The sequence below is a fragment of the Syngnathus typhle genome, linkage group LG12, assembly GCF_033458585.1.
Source record: "Syngnathus typhle isolate RoL2023-S1 ecotype Sweden linkage group LG12, RoL_Styp_1.0, whole genome shotgun sequence".
Taxonomy (NCBI): Eukaryota; Metazoa; Chordata; class Actinopteri; order Syngnathiformes; family Syngnathidae; genus Syngnathus; species Syngnathus typhle.
In genome coordinates, this window is record NC_083749.1 from 8,122,541 (window position 1) to 8,145,821 (window position 23,281).

General features: G+C 38.9%; 2 protein-coding genes across 3 annotated transcripts in view; one reads left to right on the top strand and one right to left on the bottom strand.

Annotated features, from left to right (window-relative positions):
• Window positions 1-13,259: 13,259 nt before the first annotated feature.
• On the top strand, window positions 13,260-18,225 carry st8sia3 (ST8 alpha-N-acetyl-neuraminide alpha-2,8-sialyltransferase 3). The gene is made up of 4 exons (XM_061293985.1): window positions 13,260-13,423; window positions 16,264-16,383; window positions 16,460-17,017; window positions 17,917-18,225. The coding sequence occupies exons 1-4, from the start codon at window positions 13,260-13,262 to the stop codon at window positions 18,197-18,199; spliced, it is 1,125 nt and encodes a 374-aa protein (XP_061149969.1). The 3' UTR covers window positions 18,200-18,225.
• fech (ferrochelatase) overlaps window positions 16,349-23,281 on the bottom strand; it is a 48,135-nt gene continuing 41,202 nt past the window's right edge. For both annotated transcript variants that reach the window (XR_009716448.1, XM_061294016.1), the window contains one exon: window positions 16,349-16,989. The gene's annotated coding sequence lies outside the window, so the exon portion shown is untranslated. The remainder of the gene's footprint in view (window positions 16,990-23,281) is intronic.

Consider the following 23,281-nt stretch of genomic DNA (forward strand, 5'->3'; position numbering starts at 1 on the left):
GTTCTTCGTGAAAGCAAACAAACTGTCTTTGCGTTTTAGGCAAAAGAAGACATTTATGGACATCAGCTTGGACTGACAACAGCTTCACATTTTTGCTACTTGGTTTTTAATCAAACAATAACCCAGTCATTCCTAATATTATAACGTACAACGCCTCAATTCGAAATCTGAAAATAAATTATTTTTGAGACTCTTGCACTTGGGTCCTGCAGCTCTCTGCAATATTTTAATGAACATACTGTACCCTTTAAAATATAAATTTCCTTTTCACACTTAATATTATGAAGTACTGATTGATGCTGTTTTTTTTAAACTTCTCAATGACACTCATTTGCTTCCTGGCTCTGGTGTCCTCTGCCTCACCCTTGTGAGACAGCACCCTTACTGTCACTTGACTGTACAGTGACATGACAACCAATTAAAGGCTAATTAATCAAGCTCCAGTTGATAGGTAATATCCTGAGCTACTCTGGGTGAAACTGCGTGATGCGTATGCAAGAGAAGAGAGAGAGCGCCTGTCTGCTTTTTATTGAAACAATCCTAATTAATTTCAAGTCAAGTCAAGTCAAGTTTATTTGTATAGCCCTAAATCACAAGCAGTCTCAAAGGGCTTCACATAGACAGAAATTGACAATTATTCTCAAAGCATCCCCTGATCTTAAGCTCCCAAAAGGGCAAGGAAAAACTTAAAAACCCCTAGCAGGGGGAAAATGAGAAACCTTGAGAAGGGACCACAGATGGAAGGATCCCCCTTTCAGGATCACCAGGTTGAAATGGATGCAGGATTTCATGCTCAATACACGTATAAAAGATCCAGCCTTCAATCAGCCCAGTTTTTCCATGGTTATTTCCCACTTGCATAAAAAAAACTCACTTTTAAAGTACGTCAAAAAACAGCAAACAAACATTAAGTGCAAGAACAAATTATGTGCATTTTTCCATAAAGGAAGCATGCTTATATACGTCTGTACCTATAACTTCCCTTTTAGCGTGTAATAAATGGTCCGACACGTTTCCTTCACTGAGCTTTGCATTGACTGTTTCTATTACTGCTACAATAAGAACACATGCAGCACTCATCTGCCCTGCAGTGAAAGTTGTCAGCCCTCTAAAAATAAATGTGATCACTGTGGGGGGTCCTGGAGCTGACTGAATGGATGTATTGATGAAAAAGGAAGAGGGGGAAACTCACTCTCTCTCTCTCTCTCTCTCTCTCTCTCTCTCTCTCTCTCTCTCTCTCTCTCTCTCTCTCTCTCTCTCTCTCTCTCTCTTTGTTTTGTATTCAGTGTTCATCTCCATCTATGCCAGGGGTGTCAAACTCATTTTTTTTCACGGGCCGCATTGTAGTCAGAGCTTCTTTCGGAGGGCCATAATGACTGTCAACCCAAATAAATGGATGAGCACCTCATATTCTATACAGTAAAAGCTACAAAACAGACTGACAAGTAACTCGTTTTCAAATCAGACGAGTAATAACTGGTCAAATATTAAAAAAAAAAATATTATTAAAAGTGAAGACAATTTGCAATTCTAGTAATGACGTGAATTTGATGCACAATTTGTCTTCGCGGGCCACATAAAATGATGTGGCGGCCCGTATCTGGCCAATCGGGCCTTGAGTTTGACACCTGTGATCTATGCCTTCATTTAACCTTCCTTAAAATCTAATAGATGTGCATTGCTCACCTTTAGAATGGGAAACACACACACACTCACACAAACAAACACCCACACACACATACGTACGTACACAAAAAGAGGAAGAGTTTGAACCCTGGGGTGAGGATTTCTGAGATATTAGTTTTTTTTAGGATGATTAAGTTCTGCTTTGCTACGGCACGTAAAGTTACAGAAAAAATATTTTGTACACTTCCCCAACAGATGCAATCTTCTAAAAAACAGATTGCTGTGTGTGTGTGTGCGTGTGTGCGCGTGTGTGTGCGTGTGTGCGTGTGTGCGTGTGTGCGCGTGTGTGCATTTGTGTGTGTTTACTCGCTAATTCCCTTTCAGTGTGTGAGGGCATGGGAACAGGGCAATGGAATCAAACAGAGCATGAGGGCTGACTTCCCGAGGGTGCATCCGCATGACTGACAGCTCAAGCATCCCCTAGCAGAAATCACCTGAAAGGAAAACACAGGTTAGCCAGTGTTTATCTGTTCACGTCAATTTCATATTAAAGCATGTTTGCCTATACAGGTCTGTTGCCACACATCAGGGCCGTTTCTATATTAAGCTACAATTATTATTTATTTATTTATTTATTATTATTATTTATTAATGATTACATTTTATCTCACAACTCAATTTCCATGGACAGGTTGCCGTCAATTGTTTATGAATACGTACTGCGCGGCATGGCTATAACGGTATTGGTTTTGCAATTTCGGGGTCAGGCGCCACCGTGGTATAGAAAAGAAAAAAAAAAAATGAAAGGATGGATAGTTTGCAAGGCATCTTCAGGTAATCCAACCATGAGTATCAACAATGAGTCATTCCAAACACAGGTTTGATTCTCAAGGTATGGCGAATGAATGCAACTAGTGAGTAGTTAAGATACACGTTGTTCAAATTATTTACTTTGTGTGTGAATTTGCTCTCCACAATAAAGAAATACTGCCGTATTTCTTTTTTTCCTCCTGGAAATAGTGTACCTATTATTTGAGAGAGTAAAATTAGTCGCAGTTGAAAAAAAACTCTTAAATCTGCAGGTATTCTTTTAAACCTCTACTTTATCACAGAACAATTTAAAATCCAGAATTCCGAACTGGATGTCCCTCAATGTGGAAATGTACTGTCCATATATGACCTTCAGTATAAGATTGTAGTGGACTCATGATGACAATGTCACTGTGATATAATTTGTCGACAGAGCAATTTTGTGGTGCCTTTTTTAATTACTGGAGCCAATCTAAAAGATCTTTGTGGCCTGACCTTACAATCTGTTAAGGAAGGCAGACAGCCAGTGCATGCTCTTCTAAATGTAAGGACAGGTATGATGAAGACAAGCAGGGTCAGAAACTAAACCTTGAAATTAAAACCTGGTGTCATTAAACCTTGTGTCCTTGTCCAAGTTACAACTCTTTTACAAAGATGTTGGGTTATATAGCATTAAAGAAGTCAGTTGAAGTCCATAAGTCCATTTTGATATTTTCAACCTTTATGAATAGCTTCATGCATGGATGATTTTGTAATACTTCTAAAGTTAATTGGCATCAAGTGAACGAGGACACCCTACGCTATAATTCCATGATTGTGGACGGCTTATTGGATTCGTGACTGCATATTCTGGACATTCAGGTGAAGAAAGTGGCGGAGTTGTCAACTGATCATATAGTGGGGACTGGGTTCACTGGCGGAGCTAAGATTTTTTTTTTCCATTGGGGGGTCCCGATGTTTTGAGGAAACGCAGTTTAACATTCATTATAGTATGTTCCCTAAGGAGGACGGAAGGAAATATGAAAAAAAAAATCGCTGCAAATCAGAAAATACCCAAAATCAATTAACTAGCCTGACCATTAAGCTTTGACGAGAAACTGGAATTGGCAGGTGGTTGAAGTGCCAGATGAGTTCTATCACACTTATGCTATTCTGAGATCTGAAATTTCAGACATTCCAATTTGTCGGAATGCTGCAATAAATAATGAAGAAAATCACGATCACTACCAGAATAAGTGCAATTTGGGTGTACAACTCACATTTTGTATGTTAGTTCTCATATTTTTCGCACTTGCAAGATGATACTATGAAAGAAGAAATTACAGCAAACGATCGTGGAGGAGGAGAGTAAAATCGACAAGCGCTACAAGGCTGCAGTTTTCATAGATGGGTTGCCAGACAAGATACAAACGTATGATTTGCCCTCTCCATCCATGTCCCATAATTCACCATCACGCATGCCGTTCGCTGTCACCACGCAAGGACCACTGCCAGTTTACGATTGAAATACAGCTGCCTAGGTGTCCCTATGGCCCTCTACAAAACAACGTTAGCCCGGAAAAATGGCAGGAGGAGGCGCGGGGTTAATAGAGTAAGCTTCCTCTTTTAATTGGAAAAGTTAAACGAGGCGACGGGGCAAAGATGTTATTACAACAAATGAGACAGGAGCAGAGAGAGGAATTGTGGCCTCTGAGGAAGGGTTAATGAGCACACAAGGGAGCCGGGAGGATACTGGACAAGAGGGTCACTTTTTAAAGTAGGTTCAAATGGAGGAAAGGATGGGGACGAAAAACAATATGAGCAGAGGTGATATTTGCTAACTATTTCATTTAACAACCTTTTATGCTATTTTTTTATGTAGGGTTTATTATAGCCTTACACTTGAAGTCATGCCATCCATATACAGTAAGTCCTCACCACACACAGGATGCCCCATCCTCTAACCATCCTACCCCAGTCCTTCGTTAGATAAAAACCAATCTATGGCATTGAAATCTGATCGAATTCTGCTGCAGCTCATGTACTGGGTTATTTTTTGAACGCATTATGCTGGGTAGGGCTGATGGAGAGTGGCACTTGGGACATACAGTACTCTATAGGCCTATATGGCAAGGACGGCTGAAGCAGCCTTAACCTGTAAAGTAGTGAAAATGTACCGTATCTTCCGGACTATAAGGCGCACCTAAAAACCTAAAATTCTCTCAAAAGCTGACAGTGCCTTATATATGGGCCAAATTCTTCAATTTAAACTGGCCCGAAGCATTGTGTCATGAAATCAATCATAAGTGGCCTGCTGAAGACCATGGATTATGAATCAAAAAGACTATGGATCATTATTTTGGGATGATAAAGTAATTTGTTGCGTCTGAAGTTGAAATAAAAAAGATGAAATGGAGAATGATTTGATATGGATTCAAAATCTGACATGATGCATTAATGGTGCGCCTTATAGTCCGATGCCCTTATATAAGGACATTCTTTTGAAATGGGCCATTCATTGAAGGTGCGCTTTGTAGTCCGGTGCGCTTTATTGTCCAGAAAATACGGTAAGTGGGATTAATTCTTATTTCTCCGTTTTGGAGGGAGAAAGGTGCAAGGCTATTAAAATGGAGCTCAGAGTATAGTACTGAATCGTACAGCGTGAACCTTGTTTTTGATAACATAGAGCTGAGCTAAAATTTAAATCTTTAATTGAGAGGTTAACATTGAGTTTTGAAGGTTCATCAACAGAAATCAAACCTGACCAAAATATTTTATCCACAAGTGCTACTTTGCATGGCCCAAGTGGCAAGTCAACCTTTCCTAGCAGAGCACACCCTGATTAAACAGATCTGATGACATCATAGCCACACAAAATGGGAGCAAATCAAGCATTTCTTTTTCTCTCCTGTTAAATATCTGAAACGGATCCAACTGCCCCTTTTGGCCTTGTCAGCTTTCAAAGCACCCCACCCCATGTGCCATCATTTATTAATGGTAAGAGGTCTGTCTGCATCAAGCATTAGCCCATGTTTGTGATAAACCATTAATGATGTATTTCATTTCTCAGTAGGAAACAGAGGAGCATTGGGGGCCGTTAATATCCGTTAATGTTAAAAGGCGGCGGAAGGAGAAGAGGTTCCTCCCCGTGAGGTGATTAGACCCCTCCATTTAGTTAGAACACGCATGCACACATACACTTGCACGCACTCACACACACAATTTATCGTATTGTCCAGTGTGCATATTTGTAGGGGTGCGAAACACATGATCGATGGATATTCACTTACTTATATTGAGGTAGGTGTTGCATTAAAAATTGCCTGCAGGAAACATAACTATTTTAATAGAAATTATTTGTTTTACATTATGTGCTGTATGTACACGATGATTTGTTTGCATGTACGTACCGGAATATTATTTTCTGACCACATGACAAACATTTTCAACAACCAGATACCACTGGTGGAGCCGCGATATTTTAAGGCAAGGGGGTGGGGGCATATGTGTCCACAAAACAATTTTTTATTTTATTTTTTTATAAACCCCAAAGATTCTTCAGAAAATGCTAATAACGCTGCGTTAATTTTTCCCTATGGGGGAATGTGGAAAGAAATTCCATGATAAATTTGGAAAATACCCAAAAGTCAATTATCTGGTTTGCCAACTGGGGAGTCCAAACCCTTCTCGCTCCACCACTGCCATTTAATTTATTTAGACCACAGGTGTCAAACTCAAGGCCCGGGGGCCAGAGCCGCATTGTTTTATGTGGCCCGCGAAGACAAATTGTGCATCAAATTCCTGTGTCATTACTAGAATTGCAAATTGTCTTCACTTTTAATAATGTTTTTTTTTTTAAATATTTGACCAGTTTTTACTCGTCTGAGTTATTTGTCAGTTTGTTTTGTCATTTGCAAATAGGTTCAGTTTTGTACCAAGTACAATTCCTTTTGTTTTAAGACATTAAGGTGTCATCTACTGGGGGTTATGTATTCCACTACTGTATGCAGTTCCGGATTTATGACAAACCTGAGTTTGTCTATTGTTATTTCTGCAGCGTAGATTGTTGAGTAATCCACACCGATCAAGTTCTTAGCATTTCGTAGGGTTAATGGTAGTTCAATAATAAATATTGAGAATAACAAAGGGCTTTCATTTCCTTTCAGTCAGTGTCTTAATGCTAAATAGCTAAATAGCATAATCTCTCAAAATATGGCCAGAATAATTTAACTGCAGGCACATATACAGGCCCATCAGTCATGTGTTGTTTGTAGCTGTCAGTGCCTCAGTCTCAGTATAGTAAATCAAGTGTTAATTAGTGAACAAGTAAGATTATGCCCTGAGTGTACTCCAGCAGCCACCTTCTTGTCAAACATGCCTAAAGCAGAAATCAATAGGTCATCATCTCTACATATTACAACATAGGAGGAAGACAAGTGGTTTGGTTGTTTGCTGTATATGTGAAAATGAGCAAGCAAAGCAAAGTGTTCAAAGGGGAAAAAAACAGTCAATGAGATAAGTACCGGCTGGAGGCAAATCCCAAGGTCTGTCCAAAAGAAGTCTTGAACAGCTCTGTACAATAACAAGAAAGAAAGGACACCAAACCTAGTCTGATTAAACTGCTGCCATGACTGTATCCACCTTTGGGAAGGTCGCCATTGTTTAGAAGCTTGTTACTTTGTTTTCCTGACATCTAAATCATCCCGTAACCTGACATCTCAGGCTCCTCAGATGAATACTGATTGAATCTTGCTGACTGATCACGGTCATTGTCAAGTTTTATGAGATTTCAAGACATTACACATAACTGTTGATGAATCGCAGTGTGTATTAGAGGGGAAAATCTCACAGTAACTAGTGATATGAAATTTTGTCATTGGAATAGTTTAACCAACCATAAATAAAAACAGTACATGCATTAATAAATTGGAAAGTTTCTTTAAAAAATGCCTCTCACTCTTTACCTAATCGATATCATACAGATGTACTTTACTTTCACTTTTGTTAATAGTGAATGATTCATGATGAAACAACCAGTTGCCAAGTCACTATCAGGTGACGCAGTCAGTGGAGACAGACCGGAAAGTGTCATTCATCATATCTGCTATGGTGGTCGCCATTGTTCTTCAATCCAAAGTGATAGGAATAATCAGAAAGTAAACACATATGACAGTGATGGCTAATCTCGTTAACTGCAAAGAAACAATGGCTTGTGTGTCAGAGTGAATGATTAAATTCGTCTACAATGGTTATAGTATATATAAAACTAATATTTGTATAGATATTGAGTGTAATGTTTCAGCACACTTTGTGATTCCTGACTTATGTGTATTGTGTGTTGTTGTTTTTATTTTGGAATTAAGTCCTCTGCACCACACCCTTGAATAATCCAAAATAAATCCAGTCAATTATTTTTTTATAATTTGTCATTTCTTAATTCTTATCTTACATTATTGTACATTTTACTATAATTAGGATGTATTTGGAAATGACAGAGACAGTTTATTCACAAATATTTGTCAAAGCTTAGAAATGTTGACTTATAGTTTTAAAGGTTGTTTAACAGGCCCATTTAAATATCTATTTTCTTACATGTTCGGTTAACCTTCCGTTTTAAGACTACAGTTTCGCTCGGTTTAATTTAAATTCTGTATGTATTCAGGTGCAACTAACAGAGATTGATTATGTGTTCCTATAGCAGATGATTTCTTTTGGGATTCTGGGTAATAGATTGGTTGATGGAAATGAAGTAATATGACTTACTCCTCTGTTCCCGTGCTAGTGGCTCTTATCTATATATTCCCATCACCCATTTGGTGTCAATCACACCCTCTCCCTTGAACACATTTACTTTCATTTTCAGTTTCATCATCCCATAATCAGCATCATAGATTCTCATTTTCAGAGATGAAGGCTGGGATGCCTCATGTGTCTGACTGTCCTTGTTTATTCCGTCTGATGAGTTGGGAGGTCAGTACACTGCACAAGAGAAACAGACAGACAGACAGACAGACAGACAGACAGACAGACAGACAGACAGACAGACAGACAGACAGAATCAACGGGTGCTTATAAAAATATGCAATATTGATAAGTTCCAGGAGAAATGTCCAGTTATTATTCGGACAAGTGAACCCAATGAATCTGATTTGTTTTTGTTGTATGTTTTTATATTTTCATGAATGCATTTTTTCTACACTGCCTTTCTAGATGATACTATTTACTTTCAGACATTACATACGTATGTTTTAGATTTACTTATTTATTTTTATATATACACAATACAATGTTATTTATATTGTCCAGCTCACGTAACACTAATCGACTTTTATTTTCAACAAGAGGCTTATAACCATTTATTAAAGTCATTATTACTACTATTAGTATTAGTAGTAGTATTATAACAAAAACAGCACGTGAATAAATAATGGTGGATGGGGGAAAATTGGTTGTGAGCCTCATGACATTTTACAAAGGCTAAAATCATCTGAACAGATCAGATGAATGGCGGTTTGCATCAGGGCAGATCAATAGTGTTTGGGGATAGACTGATCAGTGAAACAGCCGACTTCTGACGTCTGGGATCCTCAGAAATAATGAAGGAGACAAGGACAGACCAGGAGGCGGCATGTTTTTTTTATTCAACAAATGAAAACAATTAATGTAGGTAATGGTTTTTATTTATTTACATTATTATCACCGCTGCCAGGCTCAGAATGCGCGAAGATACAAGTTATTGGTGTTCATTATTGTTTGTTTGTTAGCAGGATAGAACTATTCATAATCATTTACTTATTACCTAAAGGTTGCAAGACTGCATGCCAGTGGAATAGCCGCTTCAAAAAGAACAAACTGGTTTGCTGAAGGAACTTTTTTGTATATCTTTTTGGCTGAGTTGTCTTTGAAGAATTTCCTTGCTGGGTACTAACTATTCATGTGACGAGAATGTCGAAAAATAGACTCCCGCTGATTAAGAGAGAAATCAGATCCAAAATAGCCTGGCGATACGACAACTCGGGAGGGCAGGGCTGCAGGCTCGGATCATATCAGCCCCAGGGTCCGATAATCCTGTTTAAAATCCCAGCTGTCAGCGATCCTTCATCCAATCTATACCATTGGTCTAATGTAGCAGTTGCCCCTTGGAGGAAAACATGATTTAGCTAAGGATGTGTTCACATTGTAGTGTGCTATTCTGGTCTACATAAAAAAAATGCCATATTGTAGTGTTCACACCAACATTTTTATCACACTAAAGGTTGTGTAGTTAAAATAAATAATAAATATTTTAATTAAAAGAAAAATAAATGAATAAAAATAAAAAAAGAATAAATGTTTCTCACCTTTTTTGCACTCTAGACTTCAAACGCACCTAAGCAGCATTTTAAGCAGTTTATTGGCCCACAAATGATTTCACAGCACACGAAAAAGTTCAAGATTATTCAGTGACGTGGCAAATTCCCATCATGCATGATCAACGGAAGAGGACAGGTTTCACCGTTTTTGTCACCTCGCTGTCCCAGTGGCAAGTGGCACGATCTCGTCTCACATTCATCAGAAAAAAATAAACAACCTGTCCGTACGCATTCAATACTTTTGGGAGGGAGTGTATTTCAGTTTTCTTCTTTTGCCGAATTCCCCAGTAATGAACGAGTCTTCCATTGTGCACACGTGCATGTGATGGATGCTAGATTGCTGTGGTCACGCACCCGCTCAAATTGATTGGCCGGGGCGACTCTAATCAGTGGCCTGTGACCAACGCTTTATCCTCGTCCCTTTATGCTCTCCCGCCCCTTCTTTCTTCACTCTCATCATACCGTCTTTCCTTCCTTCAATCTCTCACTTCATGTTCCTTACCACATCCCCCAATCCTCCGCTTCGTCCTTTGCCTGTAGCCTCGACACAGCTGGGTTGCTTGGTAACAGCTTTTTCTCTTTCTCTGTTACTCTTGCACAGGTATTCCAAGTTGAGCGACTAGCACGTCACCAGCTCCAGCATACCTGCAGCCTGAATGAGGAAGAAGGAAAAAGGAATTGAAAATGAATGGATGGAGGTACTTGAATGGTGGCAAATATGAGTATGAGACCAAAAAAGGATGGAAGGAAGTTAGGCAGTCGTAAAGACTTGCCCGTCACTAGGTAGGTAGGCAGACCTACATCTGTACATAAGCTAAAAGGATTTCATAAAAAAAAAAAAAAGAAAACTCAAAGAGTGAAACTTTTTAATGTTTGTAACTAGGGCTGTCACTGAAATATTTTTAGAATCGATTATTCTATCGATTAGTCACATACAATTTTATTTTGCTTGAAAGTGTATTACAAGACCTTTTTGCCTGCATTTACTGTTTTTAACCAATAATTCTTGTTTATTTGATATTGTTTTGTGACTATAAAAAACAACTAAACAATAATTCATATCACATGAGAACATTTAATGTTGCACTCACCAACCTTTTGGAAACCGATTCCGTTCCTGGTGTGGTTATTGTTTTCCAGTTTGCAAAAGTCTCTATTTTAATTAAAAAATATATATAATGAGTCTGTTTTTATGAATGAATACAAAATTTAATTAATTACTGCTGTTGAAAGTCTAATATTAGGGGATTTGGACAATTTTAGGTTAAACAATGTCTCAAAATAAATTCTCATTAAAATAGTTAATTAATTTGATAATCGAACTGTTGTCGATTAATCGATCAACTCTCTCTCTCTCCCTCTCTCTCCCTCCCTCTCTCTCTCTCTCTCTCTCTCTCTCTCTCTCTCTCTCTCTCTCTCTCTCTCTCTCTCTCTCTCTCTCTCTCTCTCTCTCTCTCTCTCTCTCTCTCTCTCTCTCTCTCTCTCTCTCTCTCTCTCTCTCTTTCTCTCTCGTGGTCTCTCTCTCTCCCTCTCTCTCTCTCTCTCTCTCTCTCTCGTGGTCTCTCTCTCCCATACACACACACCCACGTGCATGCACACAAACCAAAACACACACACACCTCATCTTCAGAAAGGAAAAGGTACAATCTCAAGGTTGGGATGATGAATTATGAAATTGCGTGTCTTCAATGTGACCTTAGACATACTGAGTGAGGTGAGGCTTCATCTTCACACTGCAGATCATCCTCCAACCTCCAACAACAGAAGTAAATGGAACCAACTAATGAAAAATCTTACATACAGTAGTTAGTAGCAAAAAGTGCCTGAAGTGGCATGGAAATAAAGAAGACAAACTCATCAGAATCATCACAACTGTAAACTTTGTGATTTCAAGCTAATTGTGTTTCCGCTTAAAACATGCCACTCAAGTGTTGCTGGAAGATACATTAGATGAGAGATATCAGGATCTTAATCTATGTGTCCGTTTGACAGGATTTACAAAGCCTAACGTGCACGTGTGCGTAGGCTCAATCCGGAATTAAGACCAGCAGAAAGGTCACTGATGAAATGTCAGTAGCCTTGACAGGCTGTCTTATCTGTCTGCCTCTTTTTCACTGAATTAGAAAACAAAATCAAGAAAGAAAGCAGATTTTTGTATCATAACTTCAATAAAATTTGTATCACAGAACCAACAGGCTCAGTTTGCGAATGGTAATTGGCCTTTCACTTTTGTAGAGTTTTTCCACCAGTTGAAGCCTTCGAAGCGCTTCACGCTAAATTGACATTCACCTACTGATGACACAGCATCAGGAGCAACTCAGTATCAGTTCACTATCTTGTTCAGTTCAGTATCTTGCGCAAGGATATTTCGACATGGTCACAATGGCCAGGGATCCAACTCCCAACCTCTGGGTTGGGAGGCCACCGCTCTACCACTGAGCCACGTCGCTCCCTATGTCAGAGGTCACCTATTTTCTACATTTGGTCCCCAAGATGTGCCCATGGGCTCTGTGATGTCAATTGCAGTCACCAGCAGGAGTCAGTAGAGGACAAAATGGCAGACCCCTGAGGTGGACAAAAATGTGTGTATTTTTTTTTTATGCTCAGTTTATGTTCCCAATGAGGTTGACTATGTTCACACCCACATCAGCGCAAAACGCCCTTTTTTAAACACGCCTAGGTCTAACCCGCCTGCCCACGGAATCAAATGGAACGCCATTCGTGCTGTTAACAAAATTCAAGCCCATCTTTTTTCAGCTGTTATTGTTAGCTAATTTAGATAATAGAAAACTTAGGTCACATAGCTTTTTGTTTTTTTGTAATGTTTTTGTTCTTGTCAGTACTGGCACTACATTAAAAAATGACAAAAGAGAAACTAATTTTGTGAAAGGATTTTTTTTTACATTTTAAAGTCTGGACTTTGGCCTATGTAATGTGATTTATTTTATTTTTTTACTGCTTATTTATAGACTGCTACAGTAAATGCTTAACTGAGTAGAATAATGTAGTGTCGGGAGGTGGAGAGCTTCCCTGCACCTCCAACGTGCAGAAGGATGCTCCGCCTCGCTAAAAGATGCTGTTTATGTGATTAGAGTGGCAATTGAGCCGCATCTCTTTAAAGCTGACGCTGTCTTGATTAATGACACGGAGAAGGAAGGACAGATGCATCGAGGATGATTCTAAAGGGACACTGTCGCTTCGTTGCACCGCCCGCAGGTTATCAGGGACAAATTCTGCTATGCTACCCTTTCCTTTTTTTTTGCTTCGCAAACGTCTCGCGAATTTAGCTAATGAAATCCTTTTGATTTTTTTTTTAAGGACAGAGCAGTCTCCGTCTGCAGGGACGTCCTTGCAGACGCTCGCTGTCAGCCGCTAATACCGCGCCGTTGTTGATGTCTTTTTTTTTTTTTTTTCGCGTTCACGTCTCCTCCGCTGTCATCATCCCTCGGCCGCATCCTCTCGGTCTTGGCTACCCACTGACGGCTAGGCAGCATGGTGCGCATCGCTAGCGCACTCGGGCTCGTCATGTTCAGTGTGGCGCTGCTCATTCTGTCGCTCATCAGCTACGTGTCCATAAAGAAGGACTTCCTCCTCGGGAACCCCAGATATGGACCAAATGGGGGACCGAGGATGTACATGTTCCATGCAGGGTATCGGTAAGTTCTAGCCAGGTTGCATTATTTCATTCAGGTCAGTGTTACTGTGGATGGCTGCTAATTCATCCATCATAATAGCCAATGTTGAGGGCCCCAGTGTATCCTCTGGCTGCAGACACTGGACTGCATTACCAGTCGTTATCAATTGTGAATTAGTCACTTGTACTAATGTACAGTAAGCCAGAGATGGGAGTAAGTTGCAAATGTGCACAACAGTCTCAACCAAGTGTCACTCAAGTCATAACCTTTAAGTCTCAAGTTAGTAAGTCAGTGTGGGAGGGGGGGAGCAAGTCAAGTCGAGTCAAGTCGAGTCACTGACTCAAGTGAGTTGAGGCATTAAGTAGTTTTAGCAAATTATAGTCATACAATCTTGTTCAGAAACAATATATATTGCAGTGAAAAGGAATAATCCTAACACAAATAAGTACTACATAATTATGCTGATTTTGGTGCCAATGTTTTCCAAATTTATTTCCGTATGTAAATGGCTGAATGAGAGACATTAAGTTCATGCACCTTATTGGATGTTGCTTTATGAAGTTTAGTCAAGTTGACTTGCAGGGGCCCGACACATCAAATATGGCGGACACTCTGATGTCTAGGAAAACTACTCAAAGTGTGTATACATTGCTATGCTTGACCCACAATTGTGTTTTTTTTAATGGAAGGATTTCAAGAAACATTTTGTAATGAGTAATATATCAGTTTATTGTCTAGAATTGTGTGTGTGAGTGGTTATTATGTTAAGTGGGCTGTCCTAAACTTCTGTCCACTGTTTTGTAACAGTGGAGTAATCTGTACTTCCACCACTATGTCTATTTCTGCTGAGGGGGAACAATTGCCACTATTGCAAAAATGTGGGTTCAAGTCAAAAAAGCATGTCCCCCTCTGGCACCACACCACCCTTGGGGGGCTTCCCCCTCTATTTGAGAAGGATATTTAGGGATTTGTCTAGTTGCCATAGTTTTTTCCCCTAACCCTATAAAGGGCTAGCAAAGGATTGTCTTACACAAGGTCAACAGAATTGAGCTGACAAAAGACTGTAGGATAAAATTTGCCTCTGTCATTGTGACGTGCATGCCTGGTCCAAAAAAAAAAAAAAAAGATTGTGCAGGTGTGCCTGATGTTGCCTACACTGTTTAATAATGTCATAGAGAGGATTAACATTAAGGCTGTCACTGTCAAATATTTTTAGAATCAATTATTCTATCGATTAATCCATTGAATAATCGGAGAAAAGTCTATTTTGCGTAAAAGTGTTTCTTCCAAAAGCACCCCCATTTATTGTTGTTTATTTTTTTAAGGTTAGGTGATAAAAACAACTAAATAACAACCATTAACACAGAAGAGGGATTAATGTACTAACCTTTTTTTTTAAATGAATCAGTTACTGGTGCAGTTATTATTTTCTAAAGTAAAACCAGACGTTTTGAATGTCTTGCTTTTATTAGACACAAAAGATCATCTCTTTGTTTTCATGAATGACTACAAAAATTAAAAATGGATCCAAACAATTACTCGATTACTGTTGATTATTTTGATCATTGATTACTAAGAACCGCTTCGTCGGTTCAATTTCATTTTCTTCTGTATCTTTTCTCGGGTTATAGAGGAACTGTACTTTCTCTAGCTTGGGTTCAGCAGGGCCATTACAGTCCACAACCATTGAAATCCTTCATGTGCGGTCAAGAGTGTGATGCTAAAACACAGTTGATCTAGCAAAGGTTCTGGAAGTCAGCAAACTGCCCTTGACTCTGATTTACAGCACAAGCGCTCCATTCATTTCCCACCTGCTGTAATCATTGTCCTTCTCGCTTGGCTGTCACGGTGGGCCAAGGTTATGCTTTGAGGGACGGTAGACTTAAAGGTCTTTGGGTGGATGGCGGACAAACACTCACACCTCCCTTTGCGATGTTGCACAATTCTGAGAAAGTTGTGGTGGCACCATTTTGTTTTTGTGATGATTCACTTTTTCAAAGTGTTTGCATTTGACTCACTGTATTTGTTTCATATTCCTTCTGCAGCGAAAGGCCGCCTCGCAAACCTGATCTTGGGTGAGTACATATTTAGCATTAGTGCACTAACAGGGTGTAATGACACATTGGAATATCTGTAGCACTAATTTTATCTTCACAAGAGGAACAATTCTTGCGAATATGATTCTGTGAGTCTGGCTGTAAATCATGGATAAAAACAAATGATTAGGTATCTCACTCACCATTTCACCCTTTAAATAAACACATTTGTTTCAATACTGGGAGCCACTTTTCCCATCAATAAATCATATCACAATTTAAACTCGCCTTATAGTTGACTCACAGTGTGTCTTTTGGTTAAGTCGGATTTGACAGAATTGCTGAATATAGAACGTGTTTGTCACAAAGGTGCTAAAACGACCTAAGTGCATGGGAGAATCCGCACAGCCAGCAAAGTGCATAGCTGACACAGCAGCTGGTTTCCTGCTCAGTTTTGTTATCTGCCTATAAACAATTGCAGCCAAAATATTCATTAGTATTCCAATTTAATTAACTGTCATGATTCTTGAATTGTACTCCATTTCGAGGTTGTGACAGCATTCAGAGACCCGGAAAGATCTGAAATGCTACGCTTGCACTCAGACTGTCTCACAAGCCCACCAACAAATCTGCAGCTAACTGATTTACATGTTGCATCCATCACATACTGCTCGCTGGTGGTCCATTGCTGACTTGTAAACGTCTTGTGTCTTTGCTCTCCTGCCGTTCAATAACCAATAAAACAAGTACATCAGTCAGGCGGAGTTAGTGGACGTGTCAGTATTAATGCACCAGGCTTTCCTTTTTTCCTCTTCCCCTGTCTAGCTCCCAGTTGGCACTGAAGTATCTGGACCCAGTTTTCACGCCACTGGCCAATGCTCTTAGCGAAGACCTGAAGAATTCCTCTAAATGGAGGTACAACAGCACAGCTTTTATTCAACAAAGGTATGTACGTATACAACAAAATAACACAATCACATTATCAAGCCATATAATATCTGGAAAAAAAATCTTCTTTTAGGAAGGAAATCTCTCAGTACGTGGACATTGCTCATAATTTCACATTAACACGCAGCCTAGTCCGCATTGGCCAGCTGATGCATTACGCCTACTCCAGCCACAAGTACGTCTACTCCATCGGCGAGAACTTCCGCTCGCTCCTCCCCGAGGTCTCACCCGTTCTGAACAAGCACTACAATGCCTGCGCAGTTGTCGGCAACAGCGGCATCCTCACCGGATCACGTTGCGGTGATCAGATTGAGAAGTTTGACTTTGTCTTCCGCTGCAACTTTGCACCAACAGAGGTCTTCAAGAGAGATGTTGGGCGGCGCACAAACATGACAACCTTTAACCCGAGTATCTTAGAGAAGTACTACAACAATTTATTGACGGTGCAGGACAGGAACAACTTCTTTCTGAGCCTGAAGAAGCTGGATGGTGCAATTCTCTGGATCCCGGCATTCTTCTTCCACACGTCAGCCACAGTGACTAGGACTCTGGTGGACTTCTTTGTGGAACATCGCGGGCAGCTGAAGGTCCAGCTGGCCTGGCCTGGAAACATCATGCAGCACATAAACAAGTAAGCCATGCGCAATTTAAGTAATACTTAGTAATAGTAATGTGATCTATTTACACCAGTGATTTCCAACAAAAGTTATTATATTTGAAGAGAACTAATGGAAAGAAAAAACATTTTTGTTTTCTTTGTTTTCATCTTTATCAAATACTAAGTCCATAGATGAGCTTTTGGAGCTGATTTCAAATGTATTTATTCTAAAATAAAATTTAAATTGTACATAAGTGATAGTTGGGTTCTTAGTTAATATTTCTTTATTTGCATTCGCTACAAAGCACATTTTAAATTGTTGTATTTCTAATTCTGACTCCAATCAAATTTTTCGAACAACAGCTGCAGACAAAATGTTGACATTTGTTTTTATAAGTGTGTGTGTGTGTGCATGTGAGTGCGTGTGGCAAAGAGGAGATTTAGGCTCCGAAGCCAGATTATAAAGAAAGTACTATTTAGTGAAAGGTATGGCACCGAGTTGAAACCGCAGAGAGGGATTTAAGTCCGGTTCTTAGTGTTGTAGTAGCAGAATGGGCCACTCTTGCAGTAGCCTAATCTTCACCAAGCCCATTAAATCTACCTGCTGGGGAAGTATTACCACGTTTAAGCAGCTCAGCCTGGCTTTTAGCACCTCAACCACTTGCTGAGCGTCTTTTGTTGAGGCCGGTTTGAAGAGTTTCCACTCTCTAGCTTAGCGCTGCGCAGAGGATGGGAGACGCCATTTGTCGTCATCACTATAACGAATCCAATTATTGTAATTAAACTCCTTATTGGTACAAATGATTTCGTTTTTACAACATGGAAATTGCAAGAATGTTGACAGATGAAATGACTCCGCTAAAGAATTCCTTCGCCTGTGTTATGGTCTGCCGTCTATTTTCTGAATTGTTCTTCTCAATTGGACTCACCAGCTACTGGAAAACCAAACAGCTGTCGCCAAAGCGTCTGAGCACCGGCATCCTGATGTACACGTTGGCGTCTTCTATGTGTGACCAGATCCATCTGTACGGCTTCTGGCCATTCGGCTGGGACCCCAACACGGGGAAGGAGCTGCCTTATCACTACTACGACAAGAAGGGCACCAAGTTCACCACTAAATGGCAGGAGGCCCATCAGCTGCCTGCTGAGTTCAAACTCCTCTACAAGATGCACACAGAGGGACTGCTGAAGCTCAGCCTCTCCCACTGCGCTTAGACATGAAACTGCAGGCGGTATTTCAATTGTCTCACCGGAGCTTCCACTGGCCAGAGTCACAAAAAGGACCAGTCAGACAAGGACTGATAAATGTGGTTTTTCACAACAGCACGATCTTGGCGAAGAGGTGCAATAGACTCTTGCGCAATTTTAGCACAAGATTAGAGAGTATATCTCTAGCAAGCTGTGAACGCCCTGCATTCAAGTTGTAGAAACAAGTACTCCTTTTTTTTTTTTGTGTCAGTCGAGACACTCAAGGAGTGCTGCTGCTCTCCAGGTTATCCCGCGCTTTATTGTCACCCATGGAATGTATGCATCCGATCCTTGTGTTATCACCGGATAAATGTTTGAGTAAAGAGGTTTGTGATCACCCCTTTTTTTAGTTTATTTCATTTTAACTTTAATTTTAGCCTTGGTGGAGGTTTCTGCGGTACCAATTGTCATCATAGTTATTAATGCAGTGCCTGAATGCCTAGAAGAGACAAAAGGACGACCGGTTTGTACCTCGTACACTAACCCAGGGTTTCTGCAGAAATATTGCACAATATGAGGGGACTTCTGTAACATCTTTTTTTTTTAAGTATCAAAATATATTGTAAATGTGCAGAATGGTTCAAAATCATGTCGGGACGGTTGCAAGCGTGCGTATGCATATTATGAAAAAGCAGTCGACTCCGTCAAGAACAGTGATGGACTCGACACCTTAATTTTACTCCATTCCCATCTGAATTTCATTTTATTAGTTTTGGCAAGCTCACACTAACAATATAAAAAAAAACAATTAATTTTCTGTCACACAACTACGCCTCCATTTATTTTAAAGAGATTGATCTTTTAGGATTGTCTCACAAAGCGTATGCATAATAACAAGTAACCTTTAAAACCTAAATCCCTCAAATGCTGCCCATCCCGAAAGTTACAATACCTTTCATTTATTCTCTTTTCTTCTGGCTACCATTTGAACAGACACGCGGGCATCTGCATTTGAAAGCTTAGGTTTGGGATTTTTGCAAACTCGCCAATTGACATTGGGACCCTAATTGCTGTTGAACACCATTTTGAGAAGCTTTGTGTATAACAAATGAGTCAACTTCAAGCTGTTCAAAGGCAAGAAATTGTGACGAGAAAAGGTTTATTATGCTCTGAAGCCTTCACTGAATCAAGCTTTTGGTTGATGCTGAGTTTCAATGGAGCCCCCCAGGTAGACTTTTCTCGGCTTTCAGTGAAAGCCTTATCCAGGAGGTTAGTGTTTTCATTCTAGAGTAGGAGCAGGCCTTCCACTGCGTGGTTTGGCAAAATCAAATCCTGTTTGATCAAACTTTCCAAGGAATCGCATAAATTGACATAACGGCCCAAATGCTTTTTAAACTGGCACTCAACTGCAGCTAGGGACAGAAAAATGTCGTGTCAGGTAGCAATTTTGCAATCCAGTATCAAATGGTGAGTCATTGGCGAGCTAATCATGCTTAAAAAAATTGCAGTCTACTCTCAGCTCTCACATGCAGATGAACTCACATTTGTTCAAACGATAACTGAAACAAAATAGAAAATAGGATCTGTACAGTGACTTCTGCAATGTTTTTGAAAAAAGAGGCTACAATCTTTCAAGAATAAGGTATATAGTATTACAATGCAACACAGGGATGATTTATGAATGTCTCGATAGGAATTCTTAGAATTAAAGTAAATTAGCTTTCTGTGTAGCTTAATGCTATCAAACAACACAAAACACCATCGACTGACTAAGAAAATAGCATCAATGCGGTGGCATTAAAACACTTTAAGCAATGGCTAAACCTAACATTTTAAGTACTCGAACATAAACAGTGCAGCAACATATTTAGACAGCCATTAGAACAATACTCAGAGGCATAACTGTATATTTTTTATCCTCAGCAAAAAAAAGAAAATAGTAGTTGTAGAACTCTTCTTTGTCTCTGCATGATTGTATTTTGCTGCCCGCAGGTAGTCAATGGATAAATCATTATGCAGAAACTGTTTACTTCTTTAATTTCCATTAAATTATGTTAGTTCTATATGTTGATTTTTAACTACTCATTTACTTATTTGTTGCACGATACAAAAAGTTGTTTTGTTTGTTTTAGGGTAAGCTGTAACAGATTAATGGCATTTTTATTCATTTCAATGAGGAAAGTGTTTTGAGTCACCAGCATGGTCAAATTAAACCAATTTCTTAAGAAACCACTGTAGCACTGTAGCAATAATAATAAATAGAGTATACATTCAATATTCACACGAGTGGGTTCTGGATTGTTGTTTTAACCGTCATTTCATTTTGATTTTCAAACTGGCAGGATTTATTTATCATCTCCAGACTCTATAGGCTATGTTTTGAAAGCACTGCATCTTCTTACACAGTTGATACAAAGCCTAATATTTAAGTGTATTGTGCAAGTGTATATTGATTGGATGTTGGATTTCAGTTTCTCAATAGTACATAATGGGATGGGGTTAAAAAAAAAAACTAAAAATAATTAATATTAGCTTACTGTACTATCCATCAAAGACCCTTTTTTTGCTAGCTCAGTTGGGTGTGTTTTGGGATTTTTCTTGAGTGCTGAATGTAATCCATTTAAGGTAATGGAGGTCTCCAACCCCAAGTGGGTTGATAATGTCCATCATGCCTTTACTGTTCCCTCAAATTACATGTTCTCACAAGAATTTAGCGTATTATTCACTTGACACTAGTCCGATTCGGCGGCATGGTTGCATAAATACAGTAAAGCCAAAACAAGATGTCATGTAGGATAAGATAAAGTTACAATTAGGTTCTCTTATCTCAAATTAGAATGACAGCTAGGAAAACACTATGCTTCCAATTTTAAGATAGTAGCTACAGGGAAGGCCATTTTCTGTTCTAACATGTCAAAGTGTTCAAAGCAAGGTCCATAAAGTCATGCTTGAAGGAGTTTGACGTGGAAGAACTTTTGACTGACACATCAAGAGACATCCGTGCTCTCTGGCCTACTAGGCTTCTGGATGAATAGACAAAACCCCACAAATACACTCCAAACTCTTGTAGAAAGTCTTCCCAGAAGATGTGTGTGTGTGTGCATGTGCGTGCGTGTGTGTGCGTGTGTGCTTATAATATATACGTATATACATAGTATATATATATACTATGTATATACGTATATATGTATACTATGTGTGTGTGCGTGTGTGTGTGACTATTTGGATAATCCACTTCTGTTTTGCTCATGTGTTGCCTTTTAACATAAAGACGTGCAATGTTTTCCCTGATCATATTCATATGTGAAACCATTTTATTTTCACAATTTAATCAAATTTTACTCCATGCTATTTTTACTTCCAAGTTTGTTTATTTAGTTTTCACTTTTTGAGACGTGTTTATTTTGACACTTTTTGACATTCAACTCGGTGGCCTCTAAGTGCAATATCAGGCTGCACACGGAGACAATATTGCTGCATTAAATAAATACATGTCTGTATTTAGACCATAGAGTCATATGTGATGATTGAAAAAGAATATCTAAATTGCATTTTTAGAGTAATATTATTGTATATTACAAGATTTAAAGTCAAATTTTATTTTCATAATTATAATGACTTGGTTTAAGAGTAACAATGCTTTGTAAATCAAATGTTTTAGTTTTATGTTAAGGCTTATGTGATCCAACATGTTCATTTGATTTAAATAAAATCATCAAACTGTTGTTACTGTGAATTAATTTGGTTTTAAAACAAATCAAATACATTTCTGGAAGATTTGAAACATGTTAGAAAGTCCATGCATGTAATGTAGGTCAGTGTGTATGTAAAGGAAAGGTCAGAAGGCAAGTGCCAGGGGAGACTGACCTTTGACATTTTGTAACAAAAGAAATTGTGGAGGAAACACTAGAATTTCACATTTCAGTTTTATTCATTAACATGGTTGGTACCGTTAAAGAATACAAATATTTGAAATGTATTGTAAAAATAAGTATTATACTTTATATCTTATATCACATTAAATATGTGTACATTGTTTCCTCCTTGTAATAAATTTAATAATCTGATTATGATGAAATATGTCAAAAATATTAAAAACAGAATTAGGCATGAGTCATATCAACCCAGTCTGTTTTAATCAATATATTTGATAGATTGCTGAAATTCAAATAAGAGGCGTTCATTACTGTTAAATGAGAAAGGTTATTTAGTTGACAAATCAGATACCAATTTGTTTTAAAAATAAAATTTGAGCAATCAAGCAAATTAGAAAAACAACATTTAAAAAATGAATTAACATTCTTTAATGTCATACATACCAAGTAATGTCAAGGACAATAACCAAGCCCATAAATAAAACATCTCATAATATCCCACATAAATACATATGGCACTTCACATTGTCCGCAAAACCAGATAAAATGTGTAGCATGTCTTTAATTCAGCTCTGAGGCGCTTTTGGTCACATTAATCAGCTCCACTAATCTGCTGTCATTTTTAATTCAGCCTTGTGTAGTTGTTGTCAATTATTGATGCTCCTTTTCTTCTCCTTCTTACCCACCCCTTTGATCAGAAGTTTAAAAAGTCAGAGACCCCACCTCATTCTGCAACCCGAGCACCGATTCTCGCTCTTCAGACAGAAAGGAAATCAATAGGTTAAATCAAATGTTATGATTAAAAGAATTACACTCCAGAGGACATTAAATAATCATGTGAAGGGGAGGAGTCCCAGTAGTTCCCCCAAACCTTTGAGTCTTTGGTTAATGAATAACAACTCTCTGTAAAACTAACTTTGCCTCATAACACAGAGGAACTTGTTTTTACCATTCCTTCATAAGAGCTTGTCACATTTAAGTTCAAGTCCATCTCCAAAATGTCTCATGTTCTTATGACATTGCTTTGCAAAGCAGGCAAAAGCAAACACATTTCCGTGTATGCTGTGTAAATGAGTATATCAAATAAATTTGGACTGAACTTGCTCCTTCCAAATGACAGCTGCCAAGTCTTCATCTGCACAAACATTTGACTTAACTAAAAATAGCACAAAACAAAACGTAAACACTCACTTATCTGCCTTTCACAATGTCATTATGACCCAAATGACTCATT

What these genes read in the sequence shown, in the direction of transcription:
- st8sia3 (XM_061293985.1), top strand. Translation starts at nt 13,260, where the DNA reads ATGGTGCGCATCGCTAGCGCACTCGGGCTCGTCATGTTCAGTGTGGCG. An exon ending in ATGTTCCATGCAGGGTATCG is followed by an intron (nt 13,424 to 16,263) that starts GTAAGTTCTAGC and finishes TCCCCTGTCTAG; the next exon opens with CTCCCAGTTGGCACTGAAGT. An exon ending in ACAGCTTTTATTCAACAAAG is followed by an intron (nt 16,384 to 16,459) that starts GTATGTACGTAT and finishes ATCTTCTTTTAG; the next exon opens with GAAGGAAATCTCTCAGTACG.